The 27,116-nt window shown below is 42.8% G+C and overlaps 1 protein-coding gene across 3 annotated transcripts in view; it reads left to right on the top strand.

The window, feature by feature from the left end:
* The window catches only part of EML4 (EMAP like 4), a 157,429-nt gene that overhangs the window by 107,748 nt on the left and 22,565 nt on the right, over positions 1-27,116 (top strand). For all 3 annotated transcript variants that reach the window (XM_066595575.1, XM_066595577.1, XM_066595576.1), the window contains exons 8-15: positions 7,195-7,318; positions 8,295-8,444; positions 9,482-9,551; positions 12,671-12,781; positions 13,310-13,405; positions 17,877-18,011; positions 18,768-18,903; positions 25,696-25,847. In XM_066595575.1, the coding sequence (XP_066451672.1) occupies positions 7,195-7,318; positions 8,295-8,444; positions 9,482-9,551; positions 12,671-12,781; positions 13,310-13,405; positions 17,877-18,011; positions 18,768-18,903; positions 25,696-25,847 (974 nt within the window). The remainder of the gene's footprint in view (positions 1-7,194; positions 7,319-8,294; positions 8,445-9,481; positions 9,552-12,670; positions 12,782-13,309; positions 13,406-17,876; positions 18,012-18,767; positions 18,904-25,695; positions 25,848-27,116) is intronic.

Below are 27,116 nucleotides of genomic sequence, written 5' to 3'. Positions count from 1 at the left end.
GAGTTCCCATTATGAATGTGCCAGTTGTCTAAATAGGACTCTGCCAAAATTGCATCCAAATGATGGTGCAAAAACTGTCTAACTTTATACAACTTCTTAGTTTACACCAGACTTTTAAAAATGTGGCAGATTTATCATCCAGCGTGAGCTACTGTGACTAGTCTGGAGTATTCCAAGTCCATGCAGTCCAACTTTGCACTGTCTGTCGTATAGGATTTATAAAAATTTGCCCCAGTGCCCCTCAAAAAATGCCAGTGTTTTTTGTGGCACTTGTATTTTCTCGGCCAAAGCCAGAAGTGGCTTCTAAAGAAATGGGAAATGTTAAGGAAGAATTTCTCCTCATTCCTGCTAGATCCACTTTGCATTTTTTAAATCTTTTCAGTCAAAAAGCAATGCCCCCCCCCCCCCCTAAAAAAAATAAAAAATAATAATTCTGCGTGTTAAAAACATGTTAAAGAGCTGTTCCTAGTAATGCATCGTGGTGGCACCAGATGTAATAACTGGTGGTTATAAGGAGCAGCCTTCCCTTAAATTCGCAATTCCTGCAGTGTTTTCCATTGAAACTAATGTGGAAGAATAGCAATAACGCCCATGATGGATGGGGGATACTGTGGTTACCAGCGTAAAGGAGCAATACTCACCTTCACAACTCCCATTCCTGTGCCCTGTTCCCTGCTGGTCTTCACTTCCACTTGCAGGGTGCCAGCGGTGGCATCGTAGGCACCAGGGCTGTTTAACCACTGCAGCTCATCACCAGTTGACTTTAGCCGGTCATGTGTCTTGGTGTTGGTCTCTGCGGCAGAAATGCAGCTTCAAAACTCGCGCATTCCACTGCGGCCATCAATCCCCATAGAGGGTAGAAATGGCCACAGCAGAGATGGCAATAAAATTGACATGCATAGGCTTTGAATTCCACGCGGAATGTTAGTTTCAGTGCAGCTTGGCCACAACCGCTTCTCCGCAGCATGCAGGTGGGATTTTTGCAAATTTCCTCCATTTTGCTGCTTTAGGGTGACTACCCACTAGCGTTTTTTTTTTCCTGCGATGCCAAATTGCGTTTTGCGTTTTTTCTGAAGAGCCATTAGTATAGAATGTGTTCTTGTCCATCTGGGGTTTTTTTCCCGTTTCGTTGCGCTTTTACACATAGCAGCTGTCAGTCGCATATGTCTCCTTATTTTTCTCTTAATGCACCCATGATTGCCAATGGAGGGCTGTAAAAATGCAACACTTCAAGCTGTGATGTGCTGCGAAATTACGGTCAGAAAAACTCCGCGAAAAACACAAGTTCGCAAATGCGAAATCGCTGCGTTTTTTCACGCATGGAAATTGGCAACGCCAGTGGGTAGGCACCCTTACGCCGTGATAGAAATTCCTGGCTGAATTTCCATGCAGAAAATCTGCACGGAAATTCCACAGCAATTCTGCCCCGTGTGAACCCAGCCTAAGAGGGCATTCGCACATGGAGGAGTTTTTGGTGTGGAATCACATCTCATTTCACCGCCTATCTTATGCTTTGAATATGCACTGTTCAATTGAGAGGGCGAAATCCGTTGCCTATCTCCACATCATTGATGCAGATTTTGGCATGGATGCCCAGCAGATTTCAGTGTAGATTTTGATGTAATGTCCTCTGCATAAAATCCGCACCAAATCTTGACCGCGTGAACGCGCCCGTAAAGTATGTCCACATGGGTTAGATTTGCCGTAAATTTTCTGTGCTGAACCACCAAGGATAATCCATGGCATTTGCAGTAGCAAACAGAATAAGATTTTAGGGACGTGCTATGTGAAATTTAAATCCACGGCCCGTCCATTAGAGCAGAAAATGATTGGTGTGTAATCCACCTCCCAAAGAGGGTGAATTCTGCACAAAGTTCAAAATGGTATGTTTTGGGGTTTTTTGCACTGCGAATGTGCTCCAAACATTTCAAAACAAATCTATATCCCATGTGAACATATCCTTAGGATATGTTCACCCATAGCTGATTTTGCTGAGGATTTTGGTGTAGATCTGCAGCAGATTTCACACTTTCAATTGAATTTATATTGAAGGGATGAAATCTTCTGCAAATCTGCAACAAACTCCACTGCAAATTGGCTGCATGTGAACATAACCTAAAAAAAGGAAAATGATCCTTAATAGCTTCAAATGCAGAATCTAAATGGGGAATTTTATATATTTATGTCTATGTAACGTCTGGATGCTGCAGTTTCCGCCCTGTGTAACAAAAACAGCATAAGTAACGCAAAAATAATTAGTGTGAACTTGCTTTACTAAATGAGATTGGGTAACATGACTAAAGGCCCATTTACACCTACCGCTGATCTTTCAATCTCTTGAAAGATTAGCTATCGTTTTGCATAAAGTACTAATAGGCACTAATTGCTATTAGTACTTTATTAGCTTCATTTGTGTACAGATGAGCTTCTGGGAGCTGTTGCAGAACTCAGCAGGAGGGCTGAGTCCTGTAACTGGCTCCATTGTTTGGCCATGGGCTGCTAAGAGAAAACAATGTAATCACTAGCTCCCCATGGAGAATTCGGCACCATGGACAGCAGACGCAGCATGCCGTCAGGCTTATCAGCTATCAGCCCCGCTGGCAGAACAGCTGATGCAATGTTATTAGCCCTCCTCGGGCAGAAAACGGCGTACGGTCCTGCTTATTAGCTGTTCTGCCAAACGATTATTTTCAAGCAGAACTGAAAACTGTCCTTCAGCAGAAACCTGAAAGATGGGCAAATTTAGACACAACGATCATCGCTCAAAAGATGGCTTTTGAGCGAATTTTGAGCAATAAGTTTTCTAAATGGGCCTTTTTCACGGTACGTATAAGTGCTTCTTAGTATCTTCCAGTGGTACATACGGCTTTCACGAGCTGTGACTCAAATAGGCCGTGTTATAATATATTACACACCTCACTAATATATATTCTAATACCAGAAATATTTGCAACATTCTGATTACATCTCAAGGCGCACAGCGCTCTACCAAAACCTATAAGCCATAAAACCTTTATAATTTCTAACCTCGTATAAGGAGACGCTAATAGGAATGTTCTCTCATGTGTGTTAGTATTATATTCGATAATGTTTTTACCCTGTGATTAGTTAAACAGAAGGCCGTTCGTGCCAGTGCAAACCATTAAATAGCATTCACGGCTTATTGTTATATTCATACCAGATGATGATGTTTAACTTCACTTTAGCTCAAAATTTTAAGATTTTCACATTTTTAGAAAATATTTTAAAGGGGTTTTCATCCCTACTGTCTTTGTATTAGAAGCTAATAATTTTAAATGGTCAGCTATTTATTTCAGTGGCCATTGTGCGACAATACATTTTACATATAAAAGGGATCTGAATGGCCGGCGGCTGAAGCATTCCCTGGCCATAATACGGGAAAGTGACGCATTATAATTTCCCATTATAACCAATAGACAGATCATCAGTAGCACATCAGCGGGTGTCTGCCGCCTGGAATCCTCACTGATCAGCTGTTCACTGGGCAGTGCCACTCGTGCACCAAACTGATTTCTGCAGGAAGCACGCTGCTTCGTTCTCACTGCAGTTGTTAGGCTTGTACTGGTCTCTTTCACTTCAACAGGAACTTTGCCTGTAATACAGAGTCTAGCCACTATAGTCGGAACGGAGCTGTCTACTTCCTGCAGAAATCAGTTCAGTGCATCAGCCTTAAGGATGGCTGATCTGTGGGGATTCCAGGTGGCAGGGCCCCACCAGTGCCTATGCTGTGAATAAGCCATCAGTAGTTGACAACTGAATAACCCCTTCCGGAGTTGGCCAGCTAATGCTGTTTGAATATAATATTGGCGGAGCTTTACAAGATCAGACTGCCTGAGAAGAATCTCAGGCAAATAGAACAAATCAGCCACAACACCATGTGAGACTCATTGATGATTTGTAGCATTTCTGTTCATTTGCAGACCGGTCATTCCTGTACAAATCGCCCAAAGTATAACACCAGATTGCTGTTTTTTTGTTTTTTTTGGGGGGGGGGGGGGGGTTTGGTTGTTTTTTCAATTTTTTTTTTTTCTAATTAAAAAAAACAGTGTTGCATATTTGATTATTACTAAAATCTAGATGAAAATCTCAATTTTCAGACCAATGGGGTCAGGAAATCTGCAAGGGTCAATTTTTTATTTTTTTTTAAGGAACACAGATCCATAATTTTTGGTAATTCATATCTCAAACTATTGTGTGTAGGAATGACTGAAGTGTCATTCTCTTCGTAATATGAAAAGTAAGGTTGTTACCTGCAGCACAGAGGTCGCCCCAGTTGTGGGTCAGGCTAGAGAGATGCAGCGCCAAAATAGGAGACCAAGCCAGTAGGGCTCCAAAATCGCAATCCAGTAATAGAGTAAATGGCAGCATATGCGGATGTAAATAGTGCAAAAAAGTCCTTTATTGCCCCATCACATGAAAAGGGACGTTTCGGCCGTGATGGCTTGAGGAAGGCCATCACGGCCAAAACGTCACTTCATGTGATGGGGCAATAAAGGACTTTTTTGCACTATTTACATCCGCATATGCTACCATTTACGCTATTACTCTCTGCGTAATATGTTGATTTCGAACTTAACTTTCCTAACTCTGTAATTTCAATGCAAGTTAAAGTAAAATTAAACAAATATTTTTTTTTAAAACTGAGCCACTGGAGAGGAAGTGGGAAATGTGTATATATGACACATAAAAGTTTAACACGAAATTTCAAGAAAAAGTTCTTTGTCGTTTTTGAGAGAGAGAAAAAATTCTTAGCTTCTTACTGACCAATAAATTGCTGATACTGGCAGGTGATGGATAAATAAGGTGCTGTGGGAAATATTTGAAGTTTGTAATATGTATATCCCGTCTTTCTGACCATAAGATGCATCAATCTGGCTAAAGTGTCCCTGCACCTTTATAGTCTGAACGGTCTCCCCCTTCCCTGTCTGTTCTGTGTGCGGCCTAGCCTTCTAGACCCCCACAGAGCAGTGATACCAGGGCTGCTACCTCCGAGACCCCCAGCAGCCAGCTGAACTTTCACTTTAACCCTTGAGTGACTGATCCTACCTACTGCAGGTACTGCATAAGCCTTTCTCCATCATTCTTCTTCTTCCTCCTTGCCTCGCTCAGTCTGCTGACTCCTGCTCCATCCCCAGCTCACAGGCAATATGCTGCAGTGAGATGCCGCGGAACTTGTAAGCGGAGCAATTTAAGTCATTGGAGAAAGCCGTGCTGCGTAATAATGTGTAGTTATTGGAGCTGAAGCATTACTGAGGAGGGGGTTAAGCACCTAGCGATGATCATCAAGTGAATAGGGAGTAAGTTGACCGAGGACATCACTGCTACAATGACAGGAATGCAGGTGTCCAGTTTCACAGTGAACTCTCAGTGCGCAGAGATGGCAGAAGTGAACATACAAGTGTGCAGGAAGATCTAGACCAGTATGTGCTCCTCTAGCACTATTCAAGTTTAAACAGGCATTTATTGGATCATCTGGCTAAAAATACAGGACTACCATTCAACGAGAAAATCGTATGTGGACAGATCTGTACTGGAGAATAACATGGGCCTCATTCTGACAAGTGTACAGTTATACCCTTGCATCCCTTCTCATCAATGCAGATTATAATGCTATTATAATATTCCCTTTCTAAGAAACCACCCTACACACCCTAAAAAACTGACATTAGTCTGGACTAGAGTAGTGACATCAGTAGAAAAATATTTTTCCCCTATTTTCTGTTGTCTAAGGCCTAGGTCCGCCCTAGACTCGGGTGTGTCTTATAGTTTGAGGCTGCTTTCACATAGCCAGCTTTTACAGCAATTGGCGTGGTGTTTCAAATGTGGCACTAATCGTGGTCTGTCTCCATTGATCTCTAGCGTTGCGATTTTCAAGCACGGTCTGATCTATTTTTGCCATAACCATATTTCAAATGGCCAGTTGTCATGGGGATTCACAGATGGTTTGGTCAGCTGAACAAATTGTATGTCCAAAAGCAGATTTCTCACCCAATTCATGATATGAAGCATATTCAGGCGTATTTAGTCAGATTGGATACCGCTAAAATGGTTCCGTATAGAGTTGGTAATTGTCAAGAATTTTTTTTTCTTTCCCTCAAAACTCACAAAGAAAACCTTCCTGAAATTTAGTGGTAAGAATCTTCGGTGTACGTTATATATATTTATATATATTTCCAGTTTTGTCTCTGAAGTGGCTCAGTCCACCCCCCCCCCCCCCCCCCCAAAAAAAAAAAAAAAAAAAAATTGGAAATTTTTCATTAATTTTACTATAACTTGCATTGAAGTTAGTGTTAGGGAAAATGTAAGTCTTGCTCATCTTCCAATGCTCAATAGTTTCCAAGATATGAATGATCAAACATTACAGTTCTTGGTGACCTTTGAAAAATTGCCCCCCTCAAACCCCTACCCCTGCTGATGTAGTTCTTGACCCATGACCTGATGGGTCTGAAAAATAAAATTTTTTATATACATTGTTGTTGTTAGTAGCCATTTAGTTGTTCGCCCTTAAAAGCTCCCTCGCTCCATGTTTTTCGGTTTTGCACTGCTATACACTGTAGTATCAAACAAATATGCAAAGTTTGGTAAAAATCTGAGCTGGTTGGGTGTTTGTTCCTCCTTGGGTTATTTTGTCCTGAATGACCTAGAAGCAAAAAATGTAAGTACGTAGATGACGCATTGCTGTACTTTTGATCAGCTATTAGCTCATTCTAGCTCCTACCCAGTTAGACTTTTGAAGCTGTGAAACGATGGCAGGTACTGTGAAGAGGGACGTCTCATTAAACTCATGATTTTGCAGATTTTTTATTTATTTATTTTTTTGTTTCCATCGTGAAGCTTCTTTTGGAATGCAGCGTCTTAAGAGATTTCTAACCTCCTAATGTTCTTGATGCTTCCCCCATTATAAGAGCAGCCTTCTAGCCTTTTTCCCTATTTACAACCACCCAGACCTAATATTCTTTTTCAGCTGGTCACAGAATCTACCTCCTGTAGACTAAGCATTGCTGGGAGGGAGTCATTGTAACCTTGTACATGTTGACCACACTCTCAGATGTTGATCAGGCTTGTACGACGGCCGACGACATCTCCGAAAGTTCAACCTTTATGGCGACGGAGCACGATGCTTGTTCTTCATTGACTAACGCCATGCTGCCTATTCTTGTTTTGTTTTTCTAGAAGGAGAATACATTAAGATGTTTATGCGAGGCCGACCAATCACAATGTTCATTCCTTCGGATGTTGAGAACTATGAAGACATTAGAACAGAGCTGCCACCAGAGAAATTAAAACTGGAGTGGGTGTATCCTTTTATGCCGTCATTCTGATATTTGGGGTCTGATCCTACAGAATCCGTCACAACTGTGGAAAAAGTATTCTACCAACTTTGTCTCGCTAGTTCTTTTGCACTGAAAAGTCTTATCTTGGGCGCCTGTTCTCGCCCCTTTAAGGTTTTCCAGCAAGTATAACATTGTAATCTGCATTTTTGGGGCTTTGTCACATTTAACTGCAAGATTTGAATGTAACCTTGAAAGGGACATGTTGGCAAGTATTGGTGGAGGTCTATGCCCAGAGGCCCATCCATGGTTGCTTGGCAGTCAGCTCCTCTTGGCTGCCCTCAAAGGTGCTTTTAGAGCATAGACTATAATTGCATGAAAACATCTACCCTGAAGAAAGCCGATTGGGTTCCAGGATGTGTGACAGCCAATTTTATGTACATTCGCTTCAATAAAAACTATATAAGTAAGGGGGAACCTGAGTAACCACAGGTCATGGGTGTCTTTAATTCTTTTTAGATGTACAATATTTGAGGAGCACAGTTATCCAACACCCATGTGAAAAAGTAACTGTTTACTTAAAGGGTTTTTCCGAGATAAGGGTTTTCTGTAAAACGTGAAAAAAAAAATCTGTTTGCTTGCCTCTTCCCACAAGCCCTCAACCAGTGGCTTCAGGTCTCCTCACCGGTGTACTGTTAACAGGTTGCTGCAGGAAGTGACAGCAATGGTTGATCGCTGAGCTCTGTTATTGGCTGCAGCAGCCTCTGAGGTCCTGTACACGGGCTGCTGCAGCGAGTCTGGGCTGGTTTATATTTTTCACATGACAGAAAACCTTTATTTCAGAAAATCCCTTTAATAACTGGCTGTACCACTTTAAGCTGTTTACTGGAGGTGTCTGGGTGTGTCAACTGGGATCATAGCATTTGTATAAGAGGGGAATGTGGTTTTTATTTTCTTTTATCCCCATTACGTGTGTCTTCCCCTTAACAGAGTGTAATGAAGATATGGTTATCGTGGTAGAGACTGTCGCGCTAATGTTTACCTCCTCCCTACTGGGGAAATTGTATATTTCATAGCGTCTGTTGTAGTACTGTTCAACTATGAAGAAAGAACTCAACGGCATTATCTGGGGCACACGGATTGTGTAAAATGGTAAGAGATCTGTTTTTTTTGCGGAGGGGGAATTTTGCACAGTTCATATTCTGTTCTGGTGTATAGTCTCATTAACCCTTTCCAATCCACTGACGTCTAAAGACATTCTAAAGACATCCTGCAGGGAGCAGCGCGTACTCATCCGCGCCCCGCAGCTCCGGATCTTTCATGTGCCGGCTGCCGGGCAGCCGGTGCATGCACAGACTGGAGCCGGTGGCCAGTGCCCCGCACAGAAATAGGACATGCCGCGGTTTGTTTGCCGCGCGAGATTTCGCAAGGACAAACCACAGCCATCTGCCTAGGATTGCATTTGCTAACGCAATCCTATGGCAGCTTCCAAGGGCGGAAATTCCGCAGGAATTCACAGCGGTTTGCTGGAGGCTTCAGGAGCTGGTGCCGCTCAAATTAAAGGGGTATTATTGGTGATGAGATGATGACCCCTTTTAAAAGGGTTTTCCCATAGAAATCCATTACCCTATTCACAGAATTGGTGATAATTTCTGGAGGTTCCACTGCAGAGACCCCCTGCAGTCATGAGAATGTTCCACCCAGAATCTGCCAGATGAATGGAGCGCTGTGGGCGACCATTGCTCCATTTATATCTATTGAGTGATGACCGCTCATGCACACTGCTGCTCCATTAGGGGGACTCTGTGTGCACCATGCCTATAAACCCTGTGGAGACCCCCAGGAATCAAATACTCATCACTTATCTTGTGGGTAGGTGATTTGAATGATTTTGAGAGAACCCCTTTAAAAAAGCCACATGGATGCTTGCAGACTTAAAGGAAAAAATACAATTCAAATCCTGTGTCGTTAATGCCATAACTGGGATGACTCCTGCAGTGGTTAAGGCAGAGACCCATGTGGGGAGAATATCCCTGCGGAATCTGTAAAGCGATAGCTGAAGCCATAATCTACAAGTGCTGATCTGTAATACAGTGAAAGTTCACAATAACTTAAATCCTGCAACTGTTCTAAAGTCATTTCTGCCCATCCTGATGATTTCTGTTCTCTTCTTACAATGCCTGGTGCAGTATCGCCCTCCATCCTGACAAAATCAGAATCGCCACAGGACAGATTGCAGGAGTGGACAAGGATGGAAGGGTAAGGACTACATTGCTGTGATCTCACTTTGTTTAATGTGGCTTCAAATCTTGTGTTTTTGCTTTTCATATTTGATTTGTATTAAAGGGGTTGCTTGACTTTTCCCCCTATATATTAAAGTCAGCCCCCCCCCCCAACCCCTCTATATATTTTAGCAAAGTACTCACCATGGCGCTAGAGTACAATTCAGGCGCTTCAGTGCCACAGCATTTGACCTGTAACATCACTGGGTCTTGTGGGCCAATGAGGCCTCATAAACTGGTCACATGGGCTTCTAATGTAGAAGCCCTGACCTATTTCTGAATCACTGACATACTGTGACTGGGCCTTCTATTGGCTGCAACAATCACATGGGTAGACAACCATATCACCATTGCAGACAAAGTAAAGAGACGTAACAAGAGGACTGGATCAGCCAGTGATAGAGCAACGCGTGAGGGATAGGGGAGTGTACAATGTGTATATATTTTTATTTTCACTCTGTAGACACCTTTTTGGCAATTTTTGTTAAATTTTCATTAAAAAGTTCATACAGTGTACTGAGCAGATTAATAGGAAGCTCTCCACACTGTGAATCTGTTCCGCTCTGTATACTGTAACATTGTATGTCAGGCCCAAATAGATACATGTCAATCTATTTCAGCCTATTTCCTCCCACTCCAAATGTTGATCCAGAGGAAGCCAAAAAACAATGAGGTAGAAGCCAAGTTTCCTCACGTAAGGGTAAAAATGCCTTCTAGACTCCAATCTGGCAATCAGAATAATCCCTGGATCACCGACGCTTCTGAAGTTATTAATGATTATAACGTATACCGTAATATTGTTACACTTAAAGGCGTCCAGGCCCCTCTTGTTCTCTTATCGAATTCACCATTACTACGTCCTCAGGCAGAGAGTTCCATAGTCTCACTGCTCTTACAGTAAAGAAACCCCTTCTATATTGGTGTAGAATAATTCTTTCCTCTAGACGTAGAGGGCGCCCCCTTGTCACAGTTCTGGGTATAAATAGACTAGTAATTATTAGGAAATTATAGTACCAGTGTTTCTGGTGGTGCAACTTACTAATATAATATAGTGAAAGGGGTTGGAGTTGGTCACAGATCCTAAACCAGCAGAGGCGGACTGCTGCCATGTTCTTACAGGACCTGTGATGTCATCGTCTTGTGATGAGTCACCAGGGCTCTGAGCTCCACCCCTGATCACATGACTGACATCAACATAGGTGCTAAACCAGAAAAGCCGGACAGGAGCTGTGTGGAGTCCCGGTAACTGATCACATGAAATCCCTCATTCAGTGCACAGAGATTAAGGACCTGTGGTGACTTCACAGTCATGTGATCAGGGGCGGAGCTCAGAGCCTCGGTGACTCATCACATGAAATCCCACATCAGTGTACAGGGATAAGGGACCCGTGATATCAATCAGGTGATCAGAAGCGAAGTTCAGAGGGTCTGTGACTGATCACATGACGATAACCTCATCATAGGTAGTCACTCCCTGTGCATATGTAACTCACACAGTCACTCACGGATAGTTGGTCCATTAGTATTTTGATGATGGGAGAGATCTCTGTATAGTCCCCTGATAGTTGTACAAAATTAGGTCGCCCCTCAGCCTTTTTTTTTTTTTTTTTTTTTCTTAACCTAAACTAACCTCAATTTTCATAAACTCTGGCTATTGTAGTCCACCCATTCCACTAAAGCTCTGATATGTCCTCCTTGAGTACCAGTGCCCAAAATTGTCCATGATATTTCATATGTAGTCTGACCATTGACCTGTAAAGAGGAAGAACAATGTTCTTGTCATGTGCCCCTAGAGACTGCTTTTGCATCTTAAAGATCTCGCACACAGCTGAGTTTGATGTAACTGCCGATGCTGAACTTTTTTTCTTCCCTGGCGATAAAGTAATTGTTCATCTCCTCCTTCCTGAGCTGTAACATGAACTGTCATTTTCTCCTCCTGCCTGGCAGTTTCTCATCTCCTCCAACCCCCTCTCCTGTCATTACATTCAGTGCTGAAGAACGGTCCATCACTCTGCCTGATGGATTTTAGGAGAATCTTAGCCCTCCTGCTTAGTATGTTAGAATATACTGTAAGCATAGCAAAGACATGGTAGAAATTAATCAGTTAGCAAACAATGGTGTCCATCAGGGGAGTAACTATAGAGGATGCAGGGGATGCGGTTGCACCCGGGCCCAGGAGCCTTAGGGGGCCCATAAGGCCTCTCTTCTCCATATAGGGAGCCTAGTACTATGAGTTAAGCATTATAATTTGGGGCCCTGTTACACTTTTTGTATGGGGGCCCAGAAGCTTCAAGTTACGCCTCTGGTGTCCATGGCCCTTTTACATGTTAATAATTTTTTACAATTTATCATTCATCAAAATGCTCTTGGGTAGATTTTCCTGAAGGGAAATTTCCAACTTCCCATCTATAGTTCTCTGGTTCTGGGATCTGAGTGCACTTTTTTTTTTTTCCTTGCCCAGATTTTAGGAAAGTTGTCTTATTCCAGCATCGACAGGATCTGATGTTATAGCTGATTATCAAACAGTCTTGTAGCTAAAGATGAATACTGATCTAAGATATTCTATTACTTTTCCATCAATGGAGAATATTTATCTCTGCTCCGTTTTCTTGACTGGTTTTGGGAGATTTCAAATTGACTTGAAAACCCGTTGAGGACTGAACTATTTGTTACTGGATTGATGGCCTTTAATATATACACAATTATGTTTCAAATATGTACAGCAAATAGCGTGGTCACATGTCTGCAAGAAAAATCTATGATGAAGGAAACCTGTTATGTCTTATGAATCCCGTACATTAAGGTTATGGGGCTCATAGGAAGTGATGTGCCAAGTCCAGGGATGGAACTTTTATACTCTCCTGCCTCCCCGTTCCCTCGCTGTTTGCCTGCAGAGCTGGCACTCGGTGCATTGAGCCGACTCTTCACCGCACATTCATATGAGATCCACGACAAGAAGCGTGTGTAAAACGTCTGAAAACGGAGAGCTTTTCCATTTACAAATCAGCACTGCTGCACTTGTTGCTATACACCTATGTATAGGTTTTATAAAAGTACTTCTCAGATATATAACCTCTTGCTTTGTATGTTGTGCAGCCTCTACAACCTCATGTGAGAGTCTGGGACTCTGTTAGCCTATCCACGTTGCAAGTCATTGGCCTTGGGACCTTCGAGCGTGGCGTCGGATGCCTGGATTTCTCAAAAGCGGTAATATTTTATTTGGCTTTACAAAACCTAAAAAGTTTAAATTAGATGACAGAAAATCATTCTTACAATTGGACATGATTGGCGTGTTCAGGACGTTCGTATCATGAGACAGTGTGGCCTCCTGCATATATATGACTTGGCCTTCATTCACATCCATATTTGGGGCTCTGTTTGCAGTCTCCATGGCTGATTTCTGCTCAAATGCCTGATGGAACCTAAAAGGACCCCAGAATAGTCCATTGGGTCCATTTGGTTCCATCGTAACATATGGCCATTCAGCCAGTGGATTCCATTATCCCGCTGCCATAACAGAGCAGGAAGATGGAAACCGCAAAGCTAGAGAGAGCGAAGCCTTGGTTTACTTGTTCTGTGCCTGGAGAAGAGAACTTGAGTAATAGATCTTCCCCTATATTCATGGCTTTACCAATCCTACAATACACAACTCGGAGATACTGTGTAATGGGGATTATTGTATGACATAGGAAGGTTTGGTCTCTTTAAATCTTCTATGGCTTTGCTGTATTTCAGGACTCTGGGGTTCATTTAGCTGTGATCGATGACTCCAATGAACATATGCTAACAGTATGGGACTGGCAAAAGAAGTCAAAAGTAGCAGAAATAAAGGTAATTATCAAAAAAATAAAAGTATTATCTTAGCCCCATAAAGTTGAATGGAGCAGCAGTGTGTGTACATGCTTGGCCAGTGTGGAGGGAAGGGGTCATGGGTTTCCGTTCTTGTGATCTTGGGGTCCCTGCAATTGTATCCCCAGAATAGTGGGGTTTTTGTAACAGGGTGAATGCACACAGGCAGGAATTTCGCAGCAGGATTTCCCGCAGAATTTCCGCCCGTGCACGCTGCCATAGGATCGCATTAGTTTATGCAATTCAATACAGATGGCCGCGATATGACCATGTGTTTTTTTTGTTTTTTTTTTCCTCTAAGTGGGCAATCATACAATGTTTCTGTTTTAGGGGTTTCGTCTCAAGTGCAGAAAACTGTATTGAGATGCAACTGCAGGCTTTAATGTGTGAAATGAAGACCACTTTAGTCTGTTTCACAATGTTTCTGGTAGTTTAGGAGGCTAGAATAGCGCAGTCTACTACACTTTGCTATGTTCCTAAACTACCAGAAACTAATCGACCTACCAAAATACCTTCCTTTGTACACATTAAGGCCCCTGTCCATGGCTGAGGCGGAATATCACTAGCGATATTCCGCTGAGGAGGAGGTGGAGCGCTATCAGGTCTTCGAGGTGAGCCTATCTGGTAGATAGGCTCACCGTGGAGAATCGCGGCATCCCGCAATTAAAATCCTGTGAGCGGAGAATCGCTATGATTCTCCGCTCGTGGACGCCGGTGCTGCGTTTTCCATAGCAACACTATGGAAAACTTCACAGCCTGATCCGCCGGTGGATAATCGCCTGTCGACAGGTAGCCTAAAGCCTACAGTTCTGTTCAGGGTTCTGTCTAAATGCCATTTTCATCATTTAAGATTGAACCCCACATCATATTCAGAAACTGTATGAATGTTCCCTAATCTGAGAACCAACAATAAGTGAGTAGGGTGCAAGTGATGAAGATTGAATGGAGCGCTGGTCACACAAGCACACTGCTGCTCCTTTCACCTGCAGTGGGCCTGCAGAGCAGTCGCTCGGCTATTTCTGGCAGCCTGACTATGCATGCTCAGCTAGCACTTCATTAAGTGATGTCACTACGGGGGGAGGAGTGGCAGCAGAGCAAGACACGGGAGTCCTATGCTCCAGATTGGTGGGGCTCCCAGTGGTGAGACCCCTACTGATCAGCAAGTTATTCCCTATCCCTATGGATAGCTTGTTTAACAAGTAAACAAGAAAATTGAGAAGATTTTTACTTTTATTCAATGCCGCTGTTTTACCTCTTTTTTCTTTAAAGCCATGTGACAGACGAGGCCAGTTTTCCGGCGTTCAGAATAAATGCCACATTTACGAATCGCTGCCGACTGTCAAAACAGCTGTTTTCATTTGGGTCGGGATCATGGCCTCCAGTCAGACCAAGTGCAAATGATTTATCAGCGTGTTCTTCCACATTTCTGAACAGGATTTTCTGTTGAAAGTCATAGTTTTTGCCCAGAGGGTGGAACACGGTGTAGATTTCTAGACTACATTTCAGACGTTCAGAGTTTGATTAGCCAGAAAAACAAAATCTTTCTGAAATGAGATTTGGGCAGAAGAAAACCTGCTGCAGAAATAAAGGAATCGTCCAGGCGAAGCTGATACGGTGTTATGTCTAGGCCGAAGAGACAGCAGAAGTCTTTGTCTGCACCCCTCTCAAACCCTACACTGGGTATAACATAGGGTGTGAGTTGCATATGAAATGTTGCTTTAACCCTTTGCAATCCAATTTTAGATTCAGGGTTTCCTAGGGGGTTTTCTCTTTCTGCCATTATTTAAATGGCGCCATCTGCTGGCTAGAGCCAGTACTGTGGTATGAGACATGCTGGAGAGGCCCTGGACAACAGAGTGGCCAGTAATCTACAGTAAGAATACCCTGCCTGTCTTCTGACATCGGAGCTGTACAGCCCTCAAATCAGAATGTCTTTAGATGTCACAGTGGATTTGAAAGGGTTAAAGGGGTTCTGTCATTACAATCTGTATTTTTTTTTTCTCCAATAAATCTGCCCTGCCAGCACAGGCTGCTGTCAACAACACATACAAAATGTTTTTTTCAGAAGTAGTACTTACCTAGGCTCCATTTTTCACCTCCATGCTCTGTTTACATCTTCAGCCCCTCCTGCTAGGAGGTCATCTCCCAGCACCCCTTGCTGTGCTGACCACTTCCGCCCTCACAGAGCTACTTCCGCCCAATTCATGGCAGTGAATATAGCTTTGCCTACTACACCAAGCACAGTGTGCAGAAGCCTGCTAGTGCTTCAGTCTCTCTCTCTCTCTGAACACTCAAGGTTTTCCAAGAGCTATCAGATCTTGTTTGCTATCTCACAGTAGTCACTTCACATGGCAAAAACAAAAAATACATGTGTTTCTTTTTTCCCCTCTGACTTTCCATATGCAATGTATTGTGTGTGTGTGTGTGTGTGTGTGTATGTATATATATATATATATATATATATATATGTATGTGTGTGTGTATATATATATATATATATATATATATATATATATATATATATATATATATATATATATATATATATATATAATAGCTTAGGGACTGACATTACCTTTTATTTTTTTTTTTTTTTTACAAGGCCAAGAGTTTTTTTACACGGGACTGAAGCATAGACGGCGATTACAAACTACCAGTAGAGCAGGAGAAACTTTATTTTCCTATTGGCTAATAGAAATGTATTCTACCTGACAACAAAGTCAAGGATACATTGCTATTGGCTGATACATTAGCCTGCGAGTGCGCAAGCGCTAGAGCTCTGTCTAGCCCGTGCACTCACGGCTCTGTCTCTCTTCTTCTCATGTGAGCGCGCTCGTGACGACGCATCACATGCAGTCGCGCTGAAGTCTCGCGCATGCGCGCGATATCCATCTCCCGGGAATTCGGCGCTTGCAGCCAGTGCAATGAGCGCTACGTCACTAGTGACGTATGCGTACATTGCCCTTCAGGAAGAAGAATGTAGCTCAATGTACGCTACATCACCGGATGCAGCTAAATCGGGTAGCTGCAGGTCACGTGACACCAAGTAATAGAAGTTCCAGGAGAAGCTGGGACAGTGAAAGAAGAGGTAAGCAGGCTATCTGGGCAGCAATAGGTAAGTATATAATTTTTTGTTTTTAACGACAGAACCCCTTTAAGCTCACTAGGATTTCCAAGCATTTTGCTGTTTTCAAGAAATGGTGTTTCTGTAGCACAAATTTTGCTTGAAAAACCCCTTGAAGCTACAGTCGGGTATCAAAGAGTCAAAAGTGGCTGGGAATGGCATAAAATATCAAGGTAAATAATACTCAGTTGGGAATTGCCAAAATCCAGTATGGCCCATTCATCGCTGATTTGAATCCTGCAGTGATTGGCTGCCTTGATTAATGTGAACAGTGCGTAAAAACTGCAGCAATTTTTTTTCCACTGACGTGGGTGTGCTGGAATCGGAAGACATCTGATCAATTAGTAATTAACTCCTTAATGACAGCCCATACACCTTTCGACAGCAGTCATTAATGGACTTGATTGTAATGCAAGGCCTTTTAATGGGAGTGCCGTGTCAATAGGAATCGGGAACTGGGCTGTCTGACTGCTCAGCACCTGCTAGAACAGTGGGGACCAGAGAAACCTTTGATCCCTGCCACGGTCAATGTGACCATGCAATGTAAAAGGCTGATGGATGAGGCCCTGCTTAAACGACAGATTTTGTTAATCATGCCTCTAGAAAAAACATGAGTGAATATTTTCCCAAAAACAGGATAAATGAAGACTAGACCTCATTTTGTTAGAAACAAGTTCTCATAGACCTGCGTCGATGGCAAAATGAAAACGTTATGGCCCTTGAAATGTTGCAGCAAAAAAAAAAAAAACTTAAAAAGATAATGGTGGAAAAAAAAAAAACCCAAGAGCTTATAAACTTGGTATAGTCAGAATCGTGCTGACCCCAAGAACCTTGTTCTGAATTTTTTTTCCCACTCTGACCCGCAAAAAATATACAATACAATTATATGCATCCTAAAATGATATTAAAAAACTTTGCAAAAAGCAAGCCCTCATACAGCAATGTTGCTAGAAAAATTAAAGTTATGGCTCTAGGAATAGGATTAAAAAAATTGAAAAATTGGTTATATGAACTTAAAACTGGCCTGTCACTATGGGGTTAATTTATTTTGTGCTCTTCCCAGCCATTGGCCTCCGCACCCACTCTTCCCTTCTGACTCTTGAAAAACTCATAAGCTAGAACAGAGGGCCTCAAAAGTTAAAGCAACATTTATTCATAGTCGTCCTACCTGTGCGCCCTCAGTTGGGGTGGTAAGGCGCATGCATGTTGGAAAGTCTGGAAATGGACAATACTCGGTGAGCAGTGCATGTTTATTACATGCTGCATAACTCTGATCGTTACCTGTGGAATAACATGTTGGTTTAGACTTCTCTCTTTTTGTCTTGACAGACTACAAATGAGGTGGTCCTGGCTGTAGAATTCCATCCAACTGATGCCAACACAATAGTCACCTGCGGGAAGTCTCACATATTCTTCTGGACCTGGAGTGGAAACTCGCTGGCAAGAAAACAGGGGATTTTTGGGGTAGGAAAATATTTTTTATGGTGGTTTTGTACGTCTTACAATCAATTGTCCTTCTCAGGATGGGGTATGGAGTGAGGGAAGGCTTTCAGACACGCAGTGCAAGGTGAATTACAGTATTTGGTATTGCATTTCAGTCTGTATGGTGAGAAAGTTGGAAAGGTTTAAAGTAACCTTATGGTCCCTGGCTAAAACCTGTCCTGGGATAGGAAGTGGAGTAATATTGGTGTCGTCCCTCAGATCAGCCAGTTACTAGGTCCTTATTGCCAGATGGCCGTTGCAGCATTTTTCAGACTATCCGAGTCCTTCTAGTGCATTGGTAGTTTAAGACATTACATGCTGCTCTGGTTAGCCACTTGAGCAGCACTGGACAATCAGGGCAGCATGACGTGCGTGAGTGCACCGGGTTGTGACAGGAGGGATGCCAAGATCTTAGGTCACGAGAACAAGCTGATCTGGGTGAAACTGGAAGAAAGGGCACAAAGTAAGGCTGCCTGCACACGGGTGGGGTTGGACTCCACATGCGGGATTTCCACAGCGGAGTTCGACCCGGTGCCTGGCCAGTGACCCTAGTGTACCTCTCTACAGTCTTCTCCTTTTCTACTGATGTGCCAGCTGGCACACATACACAGTTTAGAGGATGCCACGCCGTTGCTATGGCAATGACGCGATTGCTGTGACCATCTTTTTTTTTTTTTTTGTTTTTTACCCTCTAGACCTAACAATGGTCCATTTACATTTTTCAATATTCTTTTACAGAAATATGAGAAACCAAAGTTTGTACAGTGCTTAGCCTTTTTAGCCAATGGAGATGTACTTGCTGGAGATTCTGGTGGAGTCATGTTAATATGGAGCAAAACTCCTGTCGAATCAACGGCTGGCAAAGGAGTGAAAGGTAAGCTTCACCATTCTACTCTTGGGCTAAAGGCACAAAGTTGTATTTTCAGGCCGTCTAACTTCACAGACCTCTCACAGCCCATTATAGCGCATGCACAAGTGATTTTTCACACAGACTGATGGTCCGTGTGTAGAGTTCATGGCATTTACTTCCAATGTGCAGGGTCTTTGTACACTATATAGCACAGCGCACAGATAGGTGCCTATGTGCTGCCTGAGTTCCTCCGGCACAACTTGTAGCTAGTCATCTGCCACTAGTCTTTAAAGGGGTTGTCACTAAAAAAAAGAAAAAAAAAATAATGGCTGGGCCCGTGAAAAATTAAAAAAAAAGCTCCCACGTGGACGTCCGCCGGAAATCAGGTGACTGCGGTGGCAAATCAGAGGCTGCAACCTTATAGGGCACGTTTGTTCATCTGCATGGAATTTGCAGAAATTCCTACCCATCTTGCAGGAACAACCCCATTCAGATACATGGAGCAGATCTTCAGTTGCAGAGGTTTCTGCCACGTGTGACTATAGTTCTTGGCCAACAAGTACGTGCACACCTCTGCTGCTGCAGGATCCGTTCTGCCACCAGGGTGGTTAAATTGACAAAGACACGCATTAGATTTCCATAATCTTAAATAGTGCTAATATAAGGGTGTGGTGATATTGTAAAGGTTATCCTGAATGTTTTTGGCTTTTCCTTCTACCACTCCTAACACTTTTAATTACTTCTAAATCCCTGCTTGGCATCCAGCTAAATGTCTCTCAATAATTGTTCTGGAAGCTCAGGTAATTATTTGTAGTGATTTATATGACTGAGTCATTAGGTGTATTCCCCGCTCCTAATATCATTAATATGCCTGGCACACGCTGAAGAACACTCTGCATGCAAACACTTCGCCCGATGAGAGATGCGGGAAAATGTCTACTCCCCTTTTGGACTTTTGTTGTGTTACCACATTGACGACGGAGCAGAATTGAGTAGGTGGATATAGAGAAAAGTATAGTATTTTTAGGATTACGGTCCATGGAGCTCTATTTTACACATTTAAAATGCAAAGTAGGTGAACACATAATTATTTACACCTTACAAGTATACAGAAAAGCAGCGGCTTGCAACTTGTTGCATATGGAACTACTCTCTGCAACTTGAAGTTAGGTCTCCAATAGCTGGAGAACCAATGGGGTTTCCCCGCACAGGTTCATATCCTGTTCACAGTGGAATATATATATATATATATATATATATATATATATATATATATATATATATTTTTTAATCTTAGAGTCTCGTGTGGCCCAAAGTGCTAAGACAGCATAAATGCAGTCCTAAGCTCTGGCTCACGACCTGAAGGTTGCGGGTTCACTCCCCGCATGGTTAAGGTAGCTGGCTCAAGGTTGACTTAGCCTTCCTTCCATCCTCATGAGGTTGTTAAAATGAGTACCCAGCTTTGAAAGAGCTTCGGAATGAGTTGGCGCTATACAAATAACAGGATTTACTATAAAATTGTGCAGGTTTTTCACAGTTCTGCAATGGAAAGTTTGCAGCATCTCCACTATATGAACATACAGTACTGAACAAGAGTTTTTTTTTTTTCAGTTTTTTTTACCTTAAGGCTGCCTGTCCACGGGTGTTCTTGTATTGCGTTACCCGCGGCAATAATCCGGCCGCTGGTAACTCCGGTGCACGCTTTCCATAGCGTTGCCATGGAAAGCACAGCCCCCTGTCCACGAGCGGAGAATCGTAGCGATTCTCCGCTCGCAGGACTCAAATAGTGGCATGCCTCGATTCTCCGCGGTAAGCCTATCTGTCAGATAGGCTCACCACAGAGAACTCCCAGGTCTCCCCCCTCACCCCCGCTGCGGAATATCGCTAGCGATATTCCGCTATGGCCATGGACAGGGGGCCTAATACAGTTCAAGTTTAGCAAATAACGTGAAATGGTTTAAAAGTTAACAAAAATATGACATTTTAACAGGAAATGCAACAGTAAAGTTAAATTTATCATTTTTAACCAAAGGGCGTTTTTCAGAGACAACTGCTCTGCAGCACAGAAAGAGAAATTACGGTTTGAAATTGGATGCAAACTATTCCTACAGCTGTCAAATTTTGTGAATTACCCTAAAACCCTATGGTTCCTATATAACCAGTGTTGGAACAGACTGCATTGCAGCGCTCGTCTAGGACAGGATTTGGACAGTTTTGGGTGAAATTGCACATTGTGTGTGTATGACGTAATCATTGTTTTTATAATCGGAAATTATATGCATTTTTTTTTTGCTTCCATCATAGTATTTTAAACCGCGGTTATGCACATGATCACGGTTTGATTTTACTTTTTAGCATCCGTGTTCTAATATGAGGATTTGCAACCCAGTCTCATCACAAGACACTGCATGGAATAAGTCGCTGTGGGGATACAAGCTAATTCCATAAATCAGACTGAGCTGAGCAATCAACAACCATCTCTGGTACCACTTATCTCAGAGGAAACAGTAGGGTCTAACAGGGATTGTCCAACTGGACATCTCTTTGGAAATGTCCTTGAGTACCCCATAAAGAGCAGATTGTTTTCCGATCCTAGTGGAACTGATGGAATCCATCTCTTCTGGGCAGCTTTACTTGTATAGTATATGACAATGTAATCTGTTGCTGGACCGGATGAAGAATGACTTTTAAGCACTTGGCACACAAGGACGTACTGTTAGAACACAGCAATTTAAGATCTAACTGTAGTATTGCATAGTGCTACGTCCACCGTACGCAAGTAATGGTGCCAAAACCGTGGCAATAACTGCTCACACTGCAAAAAACAAGTAGTCCCTGTTCACCTATGGCAGTGGGAAAATAAAAAGATCACTCAGTCCTGCATGGCAATAATAGACCGATCCCTAAAGGGTTAAAAACATGGCAAAATAAGGACGTTGAAAATCAATGTAACTTCCTGGTAATAGAATAATGGACCACCCGGCTGCAGACATAACCATTACACAGCACAGCGCAATGTGAAGGCTTAAGAAGTATTACAGAGCTTTTCACAATGTCCCCTCGCTGCGAGGTTCCATAATCACATCGTAGTAATCATATTTTTTAGGATTTGAAGCGATCAATCCCTTTCTCCGTTAATTGCGCTAAATTAACTCGTCTTCTCCTTTCCTCAAGAACATTTTGTCATCCGGGTTTGGCCACCAGAGCCATGTGATAAACAACCCAGATCCTGCCTTGTGAGTGCAGATGCTCAGGGCACAGAGGAACGTTAGTCAGTTCCAGAAGAATTCTCTGCATGCCAGCGCTTCCTGTTCTGCTGTTCATTCCCTCAAATCATAACACAGTAAAACCCATCCCCGAGGTTCTGCATTTCTTCCCAAATCTGCTGGGATTTCAGTTTAATACTAATTTAATCAAGACATGGCACACACCACACAAATCCATTGTTTCAAGACTCCGGAAATTAACACAAGCACATCTGAAGTCGCACACAAAAAGAAGGGAAAGGAGAAAGTTGTTTGTCTCCGTTATGGGTTAGATGTGGAGTTCACGTAATGGATCTGTGTATTCTGCAGCGATTGGGGGGGGGGGGCAGCTCTTGTGGGGCCGCGTTAGTAATTATTGTATGGCCACTCTTGGGTTTGTGCAGATTTTTAATGTATATGGTTGTACCCAATATATTGCAGGGACAACCCCATTTTGAAGGGCTTGTCTAGCATATGCAGCCTTTCTGTGGTGATTGGCCTATTGTCATGGTATATTCAATATGAAATGAAGTTGTCATTGTGAGAGAACCCAAGGTGAAGCGCTGAGCGAGAAGCCCACAATCCAGCAGTGTTCTCTGCCGGTTTAAACACTCCTTACCAGTGACGTTGGCGCTCATGCAGTCGTTTAGACGAGACTCATCCCGCCTAAATGGGATATTACACAAGCAGTCTTATTGATCAGAACTGTGTAATACTTCATTTCTTCTGTGATGGTTGGGGATCTGACCACTTGCACATGGAGTAGTTCAGCACCAGGAAACATGGGGTCTGTGGTTTGGCATCTTTACTCACTTGTATAAGCTTTTTGACACAATCATCATCCCACTGTTCAGACCATAAGAATAGGCTGGATTCTCTCACATCAACCATACATAACTGATGATGCCAAGAAAAGGGGGGCATCTTGAGTTACTATTGTCAATACAAAGGAAATGTAACCTAGCATGTAAAGCCAAAAAAATGTCCATCCTGTTCAGCCCCCCCCACCTCCCCCCCCCACAATATTGATCAAGAGGAAGGCAAAAAAAAGTTAGAAGCCAATCCTCTCAGCTTAAGGGGAAAAATTCCTTCCTGACTCCAATCTGGCAATTGGAATAATCCCATGATTATCGACCCTTCTGGTAGTGATTATAACATAATATTGTATCATTCAAGAAAGACGTCCAGACCCCTCCTACACTCTTATCGAGTTCGCAATCGCCACATCCTGAAGCAGAGCGTTCCATAGTCTCACTGCTCTTACAGTAAAGAACCCCCTCTGTATAGAAACCTTCTTTCCTCTAGACATATTAAAATCACAGTCCTGGGTATAAACAGATGATGGGAGAGATCTCTGTATTGTCCCCCCTGATATATTTATACATAGTTATTATGTCGCCCCTCAGCTGTCCTTTTAATTTTTTTTTCTCAACTAATCCCAATTTTGATAACCTTTCTGGGTATTGTAGTCCGCCCATTCCATTTATTACTTTAGTTGCCCGCCTTTTTACCCCCTCAAGCTCTGATATGTCGTCCTTGAGTACTGGTGCCCCAAACTGTCCACAATATTCCATGCGTGGTCTGACCAGTGACTTGTAAAGAGGAAGAACAATGTAAATACCTTGTTACCTGCCAAGATTGGTACCAGGGCAGCTGCCTGGTTACTTAAGAATTATTCTCCAACGAGATGATCTTCTATGTCTGATAACACCCAGTGGTGCAAATATTGGAGACGTTCTGAAGAAGTAGAAACAGGTCACCTGTAATATACAGTATAATGGTTAGAGGTGTGTATATACAGTAATCTGGAGAATAAAGTAGGAGCTATAGCTTGAAGCACCAGTTTACACATTACCTGCTGTAGATTAATTAGATGAATCACCCAGGAAATGTCACCCAAGTAATTAGAGCCTCCCAGTTACTGCTACCAAGTCAAACCGCAAAGGATAAATCATAAAAATATATATTCTCTGCCTGCAGCTAAACGTCAGCAAGTTGTGGCAGTAAGGAAATGCTGGGCTAGGAATAAAATTATACTGGAAAATGTCATTAGGCGGGAGCTCTATTGATTCCCAGCTCTTGGTGTTACTTTGATCTTGTCTTCACTGGGATGTCAACCCTCCTACGGGAGACCCATCAAGGAGGTGGAGAGATCTCAAGCAACGCTTTATGGGGAAAGTATGCAAACAGTTTCCTTCTGTCTGGAGGAGGGAGAGCTAAGCTGCCACTTACTGTAACTGTAAGTCAATAAGGCAGACCTATTTAGACAGGTGTCTTGTGCTCTGGTCTAAGTGCACCATATGTCTTAAGAGGTGCATCCTTGGTATATTTGACACATCCTCGGGTCACCTATGCACCAAATGCGAAATCTGTGCCAGCTACAAGTTTATGTAGATTTCTGCTATAATTTACACTAGATTCACAAAAACTACAGTAAATGTATGGTATGCACCACAACGTGAAGCTTCTCTACACCAATTTTCTGGTGCAAGCCTTAAATAAGCCTCAGTAGTTCTGTGCTCTTGTGCTCAAACCAGAAAGGCCCTTGTGTGGACAAATGTGTGATGAGAGAGACAGCACAAAAACAGAGTAAGGTTCTGATTGGCTATGTTTAGTACCATGCTTAAAAGTATTGTCTGAGATGTATGTTGTTTTTGTTTGTTTTTTTTTTGTTTTTTTTTTAGGGCTGTTCCCTATGCCACAAAATAATAAACTATCATATATTCACCTCTCCTTGCTCCCTGCATCTTCCATGCCATTGCTCCGTTCTCCATACCCAGTGATTGCTTACAGGCTGCAGCAGCCTTTGTACAGCACATCACAGGCTGCTGCAGCAAATGACAAGGCTCAGTGCTCGGGTACTGAACTCTTATTGGCTACAGCAGCCTGTAAGCATCACATCGCAAGGGAGACCCTTTTAAGGAGACGTCACACAATGCTCCTTGGAAAATGGGTAACCAGATTCTTAACAGGCATAAAATAGGTTTCACATAACTAATCGGAAACCAGATCTGTGCTGATGAGACCAAAGAGGCTGAACCGTGTCCACACATTGGCGTCTTTGGTCAGGCAGTATCTGCTTCCTTTTGGGGCGTATCCATCAGTATGCTCTGCGGTATGCCAGCACAGACTTTTAGTGTAAGGGGGTCAGTGTTCCTCCACTTGGTGAACCCCAATTGAGGCATATAGGATACAACTACTGAGCTTTATTAAGTTGTACCTGATGTGGTTCGCCCCACTTTCTGTGTAGACTAGTGATGGAAAGCTGTGTGCAACATGTAAGCCACACACCGTATAAGCATGCCTAGATCCTACAAATAGGTTTTCCTTCTCCTGTAGACTTAAAGGGGTTTTAGAAGACTAGAAAAACATGGTCTCCTTCTCCCTGGCACTCTTGTAATACAGTGCGTGTTGAATACAATTGCAGTGCATATTCGAAAAGGCAAAGCTTCTGATCGGTTTTACGCAAAATTGTGCCTCTGAGTCTTCGGTAAAATTTCCCATGATGCACCTTAATTTGACTGATGTGTAGAGTAATACACGATCATATCTTCACAATGTCTCTTTTCAGGTGTCTACCAAATCAGCAAACAAATCAAAGCTCATGATGGCAGCGTATTTACACTGTGCCAAATGAGGAACGGCATGCTGCTCACGGGAGGCGGGAAGGACCGGAAAGTCATACTGTGGGATCATAATCTTAACCCAGAAAGGGAGATCGAGGTAAGACGTCTTGTATGTAGTGGCAGCGCACTGGGGTTCCAGAGACCAGGACTGGGGAGACGTAATGTGTACCTGTAGGAAGAGTAACTTCTTACAACCTTCTCACACGTCAAAACGTTTGGAGCAGTGGAGGTCCTGCTGCTGAGACCCCACTGATCGTCAAAATGAGGGAGCTACAGCGCTGTGCCCCTTCAGCTGTTTTTGTTGCTTGCCGGCTCCTCTTGGCAGCTAAAAACAGATGCATAGATGTCGTCTATAGATCTTGACACGTCTGTCTAAAGCTGCTAAGAGGAGCGGACAAGAAGCGAAGAGAGCAGAAGAGCACAGCAATGGAATGAGAGCTGTAGGCCTTGTTTCAGCAATCGGTGGGGGTCTCGGCACTGGTAAAAACCTCTGACTTGTCAAGTTTCTAAAGTGAAGTTCAAGTGACGAATCACAAAATAGTTTAGACATTGTGGCTAATGCCCACACGGACATCTCTGGTGCAGCTAGGACTTTATACAAGTGCACAGGGTTACTATCGCTAGCTTTTGGATTTTGTGCTAAAGCAAGTATATGGACCGGCTAAGGGTGGCAACTGGCATAAAATGGTGCTTTGCTGAGAAGCCTTCTGGATATTAAAATTGAATACGAGGTTCCCATTTTGCATAAATTAAAGGCAAGATTTAATGTACTTATATTGAAAGAACCTCTTAATAAGGAATTGTGTGTGGGAGCCAATGTCTGATTGATTAAAACTGGGCCCTGTGCCAATTAATCAACGATTAGCTTATTTTGGTTTTAAAGCTTTTTTTTTGACTGTTGCCATGAGTAATCAGTTTTTGCTTGAAATGCGTAGGCCTATGTCTTGGGACATTATGCCAGCAACTATGTTTTTAAGATTTGATTAAAGAAATACATTTTAATTTTATTGCATCAAGGTGCAGGATTCAAGCTTTTTCTTTGTTGTCACAGCTGGATTTCCCTAATAACCCCCTTTTTAAAGAGTACCTGAGTTTTCAACACGTTTTTTTTTAAATATAGCCAGTTACTTACTTGCTGCTCTTTGCCCCTTTTTAAGTTTTAATTTTCAGATGGTCTTCCCTATTTTTCTGCTGCCCTGCTATTTGGAATCTACTTTCAGGCAGGGAGTGTATCGCAAGCCTAGCATCCTGCCAGTAGTTCATTGTCATGCATTTCCTTTCCCTCACTTTCCATGCTGCATTGCACTGTCTCTAGTTCAGTCAGCAGGGAAGCTTTATCTGAATGCCCATCCCTTTGAATGCTTAT

This window comes from Eleutherodactylus coqui, chromosome 3 (assembly GCF_035609145.1).
Source record: "Eleutherodactylus coqui strain aEleCoq1 chromosome 3, aEleCoq1.hap1, whole genome shotgun sequence".
Taxonomy (NCBI): domain Eukaryota; kingdom Metazoa; phylum Chordata; class Amphibia; order Anura; family Eleutherodactylidae; genus Eleutherodactylus; species Eleutherodactylus coqui.
The sequence above is the reverse complement of the archived record's forward strand: the minus strand, read 5'-3'. Positions and strand labels throughout refer to the sequence as shown.